The 8,980-nt window shown below is 44.8% G+C and overlaps 1 protein-coding gene across 1 annotated transcript; it reads left to right on the top strand.

Moving 5' to 3' along the window:
* Nucleotides 1-556: 556 nt before the first annotated feature.
* On the top strand, nucleotides 557-8,512 carry nags (N-acetylglutamate synthase). The gene is made up of 8 exons (XM_034539737.1): nucleotides 557-1,081; nucleotides 2,022-2,302; nucleotides 5,713-5,926; nucleotides 6,045-6,225; nucleotides 6,409-6,448; nucleotides 6,611-6,742; nucleotides 6,849-7,031; nucleotides 7,539-8,512. Exons 1-8 carry the CDS (start codon nucleotides 719-721, stop codon nucleotides 7,672-7,674), a joined length of 1,530 nt encoding a protein of 509 aa, XP_034395628.1. The 5' UTR covers nucleotides 557-718; the 3' UTR covers nucleotides 7,675-8,512.
* Nucleotides 8,513-8,980: the final 468 nt, after the last annotated feature.

The raw sequence follows: 8,980 nt of genomic DNA, 5'->3' as shown, positions 1-8,980 counted from the left end.
TATCATAAATAGAAATTAAACAATTAAACAAACTTTTTTATTTCGGAGTCGTAAACGATAGTATATGCCCATGGAGGCCCTGATCGCTGTAGTACTCCTTACTCTCCTCTAGGGGTCGACAAAGACCACGTAGCTTTTACACTGAAACCGAGTGTTGTCATATACATTGCAATGTAACTGTAGTTTTACATGTATATGATAGCTTGTGTTAAAAAAACAACAACGTCCCAACACTTTCCCCAATAGGCTACGATACAACATGTCACCGCACTGGAGTAAAACAATCCTACCCTGAGGTCGATGAAGGCTAAAGACCTGTTGCGACATAATAAGCAGCTGGTACATTATTTGTGTAACATGGTAGTTCATATTTCTGTAACATGAGCTTTGTAGTCACAATTAAACTCCTTTAAAAGTGGTTTAACTTGTTAGCGCGTGTGCAATGGGGTTTGAATGAATGAATAGGTAAATGAGGTCTGTATAACCCTTTAAACCACAAAGCGGGTATTCCCCCCCCCCCACACACACACACACAAAGCTGGTAACCGCCGCCCCCTCGCGCCATACCCGGGTCTGATGCAATCTGAGAACTGCCGACGCAGCAGCGCGTTTGAAGCCCTCTTCGTGCTGCTCCCATCGGCCATAGGAGAACTCATGCGGTTCTCCTAAACTCCAGCGTTCAGCCCGAAAGGGGACCCAGAGCTCTTCCGCGAGCAACATGGCCAAAGTGACCGGCGGCGCCTCCGGTTGCCGAGCCATGGTTAAGGCCGGGAGGTACCTGTCGAGCCCGTCGCTGGCTCGGTGTGCCGGTGGCCAGCGGAAGACGTTCGGTCCGCAGCGGCGAACGATGAGCGCGGACGCGGCCGGCACGGGAGGAAAATCCGCGGCGTTGGCCCAGCAGGAGCAGCTGGGAGGTCTCCCCGCCGCAGACCGACACGCGCCGACCAACCTGAATCTGATTTACCGGGATGTGAAGGCTTTTCTCAACGAAGTCGGGGGAAACCCCCGAGAGGCTCGGTACTGGCTGACCCAGTTCCAGAGAGCGACTTCGGCTCAGTCTACTGCGTTTGCCGTACTGGAGGTATGGCGGGGTCCACTTGTCTTCAGTTAAACAGATGCCGACGTTTGTGGATATATAGAGGCTCATTTCCGATCGTTAGAAAATGAGATAGCAGGCCCTTATTAATTAGTTTGGTCTTTTTTATTATTATTTATCATTATCTTTTTAAAGTAAAAAATTGCTTGTGCTTTTTCTTGCTTGTTTTTGGTAAAATGACTGTCTTTGTGACAGCTATGTTTAAAAAAAAAAGAAACTACTCAAAGAAAGTTTATAGAAGTAAAACAAATAATATTATATTTCATAATTAATACGATACATAGAAAATGGAACAAAACTATTGCTTTGTTTATAAATCTTATCGGATTTACCTTAAACTACCAAAAAAGAAGCAACTTGACACAAAAAAAGACTGAAGACCTATCTTATGAAAAACAGTGAAAATAAAGCCACACTGGACCACGACCTGTAACTGTATAAAACACAATAGGTCATTTATAGAGCAACCTTTCATAAAAGTACAAAAACAGACATCAAGTGCAAAAAACACAAAAGACACTAAGAATCAAAATAAAGCAAGTCTAAACATGGGTCTTGAAGTCCCAAAGTTTAGGAGTGACAACCCCAAAAGTCTCCTTTTGTCTTGAGCATCTCCGTCCATCTGTGTCTACATACATTGTCATATTCATGTAATGTGTTTATGTAACTCTGTAATGCTGTTCATTCTATACACATCTATTGCATCTGTCCATCTGGGGAGAGGGATCCTCCTCTGTTGCTCTCCTGAAGGTTTCTTCCATTTTTTCCCTGTGAAAGGTTATTTTTGGGGAGTTTTTCCTGATCCGATGTGAGGTCCTGGGACAGGGATGTTGTATGTGTACAGATTGTAAAGCCCTCTGAGGCTAATTTGTGATATTGGGCTATACAAAATAAACTGAATTGAATTGTCTCTTGTCTCCCCCAGGTGGACAGCTCCGTGTTTGCCAGCAGGGAAATGGTCCATAGCCTGGCCTTCGGGCTCTCCTTCCTGCAGCGTATGGATATGAAGCCCGTGGTTGTGATGGGCCGATCTGCGAGCGAGGAGGCGGGGCCTGCCGAGCCCGCGGCCAGGTCACTGTGCGACCGGGGGCTGGTGGAGCGGAGCCAGCAGCTGACCGAGGCTATGCAGAAGCACTCGGCCTCCGTCCTGCCGCTCTTCTCCGCCGAGTCCTTCCTCCTTCTCCGCGAGGCCCCGCGCGGGAGCAGGTGAGGGGCAGCCAAACACTGTAGAGTCCTGCAGTAGCTCGTTGCCATTCATGTTCTTTACCCTTTACCAGTACGTGTTTATCAAACCGTAACCTGATGGTCCTTGACTTCCACTTTAATCTTTCCAAAGGGTGACTCGTTCCTGCAGGTAGGCGAAACATCGAATCCTCATACGCGACAATAACAGTCCCAACTCAAGGTTCCCATACCAACCTTTCACCGAGCTTCGCGTTCACACGGTCGTCAGTGCATTCCAGAAAAAGCGAGCAAGCGGACCTGGAGTTGGCGTCCTTTTGAAAACTATTGCTATGCGTGAACTTTGGTGCTCGAAGGGGAACTTCAGTACTTTCAACCTGAATCCTGTCTCCCCGTGTTTGCGTGTCTTAGTGACTAATGGGGACCATGACTTTTCACAAATGGTCCGGTATTGAACGAGAGTTTGGGGACAGATCAGTCTCAAAATTGCAAATGCACGCAGAGAGACTCACAAATGCAAACACACAGATTTACAAATGCGCACAGAACAATTTACAAATATGTTCGATTTACAAATGCACACAGAAGGATTTACAAATAAATTAGACTCACAAATGCACGCAGAACATTTTGAATATTTGTGAAACATGCATTTGAGAGTCGGTGGACACTTGTACAGGCTGCAATGTAATCGCTCGGTTTAACTCACCCTCAATGTACTTGCTTTTGCCACTGATGGCGTCATATCGGTGTTCTACGTGTCTGACAACATCATGGAGATGAGAAGTTTCGTTCAGGACTCTCGCAGCCTTCGTCCACGTTGTCGAAAATCAGCTAAATATTCAGACACGGCATTGAAAATCAGACAAATGCCAAGCCACACCTTTTCTGTTCCACGATGCAACAAACCCCAGACAACACCTTTCCACCGTTGTCTTCCGGCATCCAGTCACACGACCGGGGTGTCGTTTCCATGAGGTCGTTGGGACACTTACAAATGCAACCAGCAATTTATGATGCAGCCCGTTGAGCGGCTGCAGCTTTCTTGTTTGGACACTTACACAGACACATGGGAAAATAGGACCCTCTTTTTAATAATAGGATTTGTATTTTGTAAATATAGGGAATGTGTGCTGACATCGACCAGCTCAAATACAATTCAATTCAATTCAGTTTATTTTGGATAGCCCAATATCACAAATTACAAATTTGCCTCAGAGGGCTTTACAATCTGTACACATACGACATCCCTGTCCCAGGACCTCACATCGAATCAGGAAAAACTCCCCAAAAATAACCTTTGACAGGGAAAAAAGGGAAGAAACCTTCAGGAGAGCAACAGAGGAGGATCCCTCTCCCCGGATGGACAGAAGCAATAGATGTCATGTGTACAGAATGAACAGCATTTACAAAGTTACATAAACACATTACATGAATATGACAATGTATGAATGGAACTCCAATCCATGAAACAGAAGGAGGTAGAGAGGAGGGGGCGGGGCATCAGCAGGGCCAACGCGGGAGGCCGGCTCACCAGGCATCAGACACCTCCAGGTCCAATGGACCCTATGAGATGTGAGACTCCGGGGAGGAAGCAGAGTTAATAAGGTGCAATGGAGAGATGTAAATTCATCCATAAGGAGAGAGAGAAGATGAGATAGGTGCTCAGTGTATCCTAAAACATCCCCCAGCAGCCTATAAGCCTATGGCAGCATATCAAGGGGCTCGACCAGGGCAAACCTGATTTAGCCCTAACTATAAGCACTATTAAAGAGGAAAGTCTTAAGTCTATTCTTGAATGAGGTGACTGTGTCTGCCTCCCGGACTGAAAGTGGAAGCTGGCTCCATAAAAGAGGAGCTTGATAACTGAAGGCTCTGGCTCCCATCCTACTTTTTAGGACTCTAAGAACCACAAGTAGCCCCGCATTTAGTGAGCGCAGCTCTCTAGTGGGGCAATATGGTACTACAAGCTCCTTAAGATATGATGGTGCATCACCAATCAAGGCTTTGTAGGTGAGGAGAAGAATTTAAAATGTGATTCTTGATTTTACAGGGAGCCAGTGCAGCGCAGCTAATACAGGAGTAATGTGATCTCTTTTCTTAGTTTTTGTGAGTACACGAGCTGCAGCATTCTGGATCAACTGGAGGGATTTAAGAGACTTATTAGAGCAGCCTGATAATAAGGAGTTGCAGTAATCTAGTCTGGAAGTAACAAACGCGTGAACCAGCTTTTCTGCATCTTTTTGAGACAAGATGTGCCTGATTTTTGAAATGTTACGTAGATGAAAAAATGAAATCCTTGAGATTTGCTTAACGTGGGAGTTAAAGGACAAGTCTCGGTCAAAGATAACTCCTAGATTCTTTACAGTGGTGTTGGATGCCAGGGAAATGCCATCTACAGAAACCACATCACCAGATAATTGATCTCTGAGGTGTTCAGGGCCCAGTAAAATAACTTCAGTTTTGTCTGAGTTTAACATCAGGAAGTTGCAGGTCATCCATGTTTTTATGTCTTTAAGACATTCTTGAATTTTAGCGAGCTGGTTGGTCTCCTCTGGTTTGATCGATAGATATAATTGAGTATCGTCTGCATAGCAATGAAAGTTTATGCAGTTTATGCAGTTTATACAATAGAGTGTATTTAAGTATAAAAGCGGGAATACATCAAGCCAATCGCCGATTACCACTTACCAATTCATACGGGAGACTTGCTATGTGAAATACAGTCTTGTCCAATTCGACTTATCCTGCACTTATCGTTTAGTACCTGGCTCTGAAAATGTATTCCCCGAATGTGGTTGCTCAGTATGAGTTTTTGTGTAAAATATAGCTAATTTCTCCCTCGTTTTGATATGAAAACTGCATTTTCTGGATTATCGATAAGGTCAGAAGTCAACGGTTCTGCTATCGGCACTTTAGAAGTTCAGTGTGAGATCAAAGATCCAAAGTGAGGCTACATGTGATGCCAGTAGATGCTGAGAACTCTGGTTGTCTCAAATCGATAAAGAAAACGAACCGATAAGAGTAGCGATATCAGTACCTCACGATACCCATCCCTAAAAAAAAATAGAGGTCAACATGTATGCAGCAGAGGCTTATATATCTTGATTTTTAGTATCTAGTATGGGTCAAGCTCCAAAAGTGCTGAATCTTATGTTTACCAAAATGCACTCGGAGCAGAAATACCAAGCTTAAACACAAGGATTACACATGCAAAAAAAAAGGAGTCCTTTGCTGTCTGGAATTGAATGGGAATGAAGAGGCCCGAGAGGATTGTTGATGTCAAGATTTTGTTATTAATATTATGAAGTTATTGAAAAACATAAAACGTCTGCTGAAATCAATTCACAGTGGACAGACGCATCTGTTTTTACCTGCTTTCCTTGACCCTAACATCCATCTTGACCACCGCCTTCGCCATCCTCTTCCCGCAGCGCTCCGCCTTCTGTCGCCGTGGATGCCAGCCTCCTCCAGTGGAGCCTGAACTGCGGGACGATCCCACTGGTTTGCCCGGTGGGGAGGGACGAGAGGGGCTGCTCGGTGGCTTTGGAACAGACGGAGGTGACGGCGGCAATCTCCCGAGCTCTGCAACCCCACAAAGTCATGTTCCTGAACAACTCGGGAGGCCTCCGCAGCCAAGAAAACAAGGCACGCTCTGACTGAGTTTCCACTGACATACTAGATATAAAGTGCATGTGTCTGTATATATGTACAGTATATGTGTGTGTATATGTATATATATACCTACTTTGTATTTGTGCTACAGGTGCTGGACATAGTGTCGTTGCCCAGCGACCTCCCCGGCCTGTCCACGGCGGCGTGGCTGAGCGCTGCGGAGCACCGCAGGGTGACGGCCATCGCCAGACTGCTCAATCAGCTGCTGACCGAGTCCTCCGCGGTGATCACCTCCGCGGACACACTGCTGACCGAGCTGTTCAGCCACAGAGGCGAGACCGCCGACTCACTCGCTCTCTCCCGCACGCTTAAATGCACGGGGGAGCGTCTATTTTGAGGTGTCACCCGAGAGTGCACTAGAACATATATATGTGTGTGTGTGTGTGTGTGTGTGGTGATGATCATCAATGAGTTTACATCTAAATTCTTGTTCTTTGTCTGTGTTTGTGGCACAGGGTCAGGGACACTCTTTAAAAACGGAGACCCCATACATCGGCAAGTACTCGTCACACATGCTCGGGTAACGAGACACATAACCCTAAATGCCCCAAAGACATGGTTGCTTTCTTCTTCTTCTAAATGTAAAAGTACAGGAGCACAGAGTGCATTTGACTCACCCATTGCCTTTTATAGTAAATAAATGTTCTGTGTGTACAGGTACAGCTCCATGGACGGCATCGATGCAGAGCGTCTGCTGGCCCTCATCAACGCATCGTTTGACAAAACTCTGAAGCGAGACTACATCGACTCCCTGAAAGGACGACTGCACTCCATCTACCTCTCCGAAGGGTGCGTGCAAAACAATTGCCACAGATAAATACCAGATCGGCGTCAGCAATGCAATTGGCATCCTGTCCTCTCTCCTGAACGTTTTTCTATCCCTCCGTCCCTCCAGCTACAGCGCGGCGGCCATCATCACTATGGAGCAAGTGAACAGCGGCACCCCCTACCTCGACAAGTTTGTGGTGAGCAGCAGCAAGCAGGGTCAGGGTACCAGCCACATCCTCTGGGAATGTATCAGACAGGACCTGGGCAAACTGTTCTGGAGGTCTAGAGCTACTAACAGGATCAACCCCTGGTGAGACGCACACACGTTTTAAAACTCATGTTGGTATTTTCATCACATTAATTTGTCCGAAGGGACTTACAGTGTGTGTGCGTGTGCGCGTGCGGAACCGTGACCCCAGAAGAACCCTAAAAGTGTGGTAAACTTGAACTGGTGTGTAACCCGGAGACATATGGACCTCAGTTTCAAGTGGCAGGTCAACACTTTTAAAGGGCGGGTCCATTGCCTTTTGTTTGTATATCATTCTGGAGCTTCCCGGTAGTGCTCTTTATGTATACAAATCCTAAATCAAAGTTCCGGTTGAGATCGAATTACAGTTTTTGTCTGTGGTCTATGTTCCTCGCCCACCACTTTCCTTTGTTCTACTGCTCAGACGTAGACCAAGATAGCAGGTGCGTTTGAAGACACCTGCACTGCGAGCCCTTAGCCTTGTTATGACAAGATTTCAAAATAAACAACGGTACCTGAACTCTCTCTCTCTCTCTCTCTCTCTCTCTCTCTCTCTCTGTCTGTCTCCAGGTACTTCAAACACTGTGATGGCAGCTTTGTTAAAGGGGCGTGGACCGTCTTCTGGTTCGGTCTGGCAGACATCAGAGATTCCTACGAGCTGGTGGAGTACGCCAAGAACCTCCCCGACTCTTTCCACGGATCCTGAAGGAGCTCCCAGGTGCTGGCTGTGTGGCTCCTTAACTCTGCTAGGAATCAATCAATATTGTTTCCTTATCTTTGCTCTGCATTGACTTTTTTTCCTACTCTGGATTTCTTTTTTCATCTTCTTTTCTTTCGCTCTTCCTTTTAAAAACATAAAAACCAAAGCTGCAGTGAGAATTTCATTTTTGCGGTATTTTGAGGACCTTTTTAATCATCCTCTATTTTGAGGAATGGGGTTAGCTCTAAAGCTTTCTTTTTTTTATCATTCTTACTTTGCTAAAAAACACAGCTACCCTCCCAAAAACTACAGACAGAACTGGTGTCACACATTCATGATGCTGTCCAGACGTCAAATATGTTCAGATAGGATTACTTCGCCCAGCACTTGATCCTAATATGATTGCAGTAAGAATCTTTCAGAATGCTGAATAAATAAATTAAAAACACAGCCAAATATGTGAAGAGGCTTGCCATATTTATTGAGAGGGGCAAGGAAGCAGGTTTATTAGATTTGTATGCTGACTACAGTTTACACACACACCGACAATGATTAGACAAACAAGTGTGGCTACATTTCACTCCAGTAGATTCAGTCACAGCAGTTCTATCAAACCATTCAGCAGAACATAAGTCTGCAGAAATGCTGCTCCTGTTTGGCGAGCAGCCGCCCACTCACGGTAGCAATGCCATACCGTTTGAAAACAAGAACTAGCGAATTAAAGCTAATCGTTTAGCTGCAAATGTATTTAAAAGATTTTTTAACTTTTTAATATTGCTCCTCGAGACATTTGTTTACATACAATTAATCCAATTTAATAAAGACATGTCTATTCTTTTCTTAATTGTCGTTTTTTTTTTTCCCTCACAAAATAACCAATAAGAGTTTTGAGAAGGAACCACTCGATATGCAGTATCGATAAGTGTAATTATTGATAAAATGAAACCCATCCTTATTCTGTGTGACATGTTTTCTCCTCAGTCGTCCTTGATGCCCACTCATATGTAAACAATGTGATGCTATTTAATAGATAACAAGATTATTTGATGCTATATTGTAGACAATGGTGAGATTTCTGCCTACTAGAAGTGTTTTTTGTTGGCTTCAGTTCTATAGGGTGGGTAGATTTATTTTCTCAAAATATGTCTTTATTCTCGACTTCTCAGAGAACACAAACATGTGGGATAAATTGTGCAAAAAGGGTGTGCACATGAGCAGAACTTGGCGGAAACACATATGAGCTATAAAGTTTAAGGGTTTAAATATTTAAAAACATTTATGTATCATTGAGGTAGAAATGTGCCACATGCAC

The sequence above is a fragment of the Cyclopterus lumpus genome, chromosome 8 (genome assembly GCF_009769545.1).
Source record: "Cyclopterus lumpus isolate fCycLum1 chromosome 8, fCycLum1.pri, whole genome shotgun sequence".
Classification (NCBI taxonomy): Eukaryota; Metazoa; Chordata; class Actinopteri; order Perciformes; family Cyclopteridae; genus Cyclopterus; species Cyclopterus lumpus.
The sequence above is the reverse complement of the archived record's forward strand: the minus strand, read 5'-3'. Positions and strand labels throughout refer to the sequence as shown.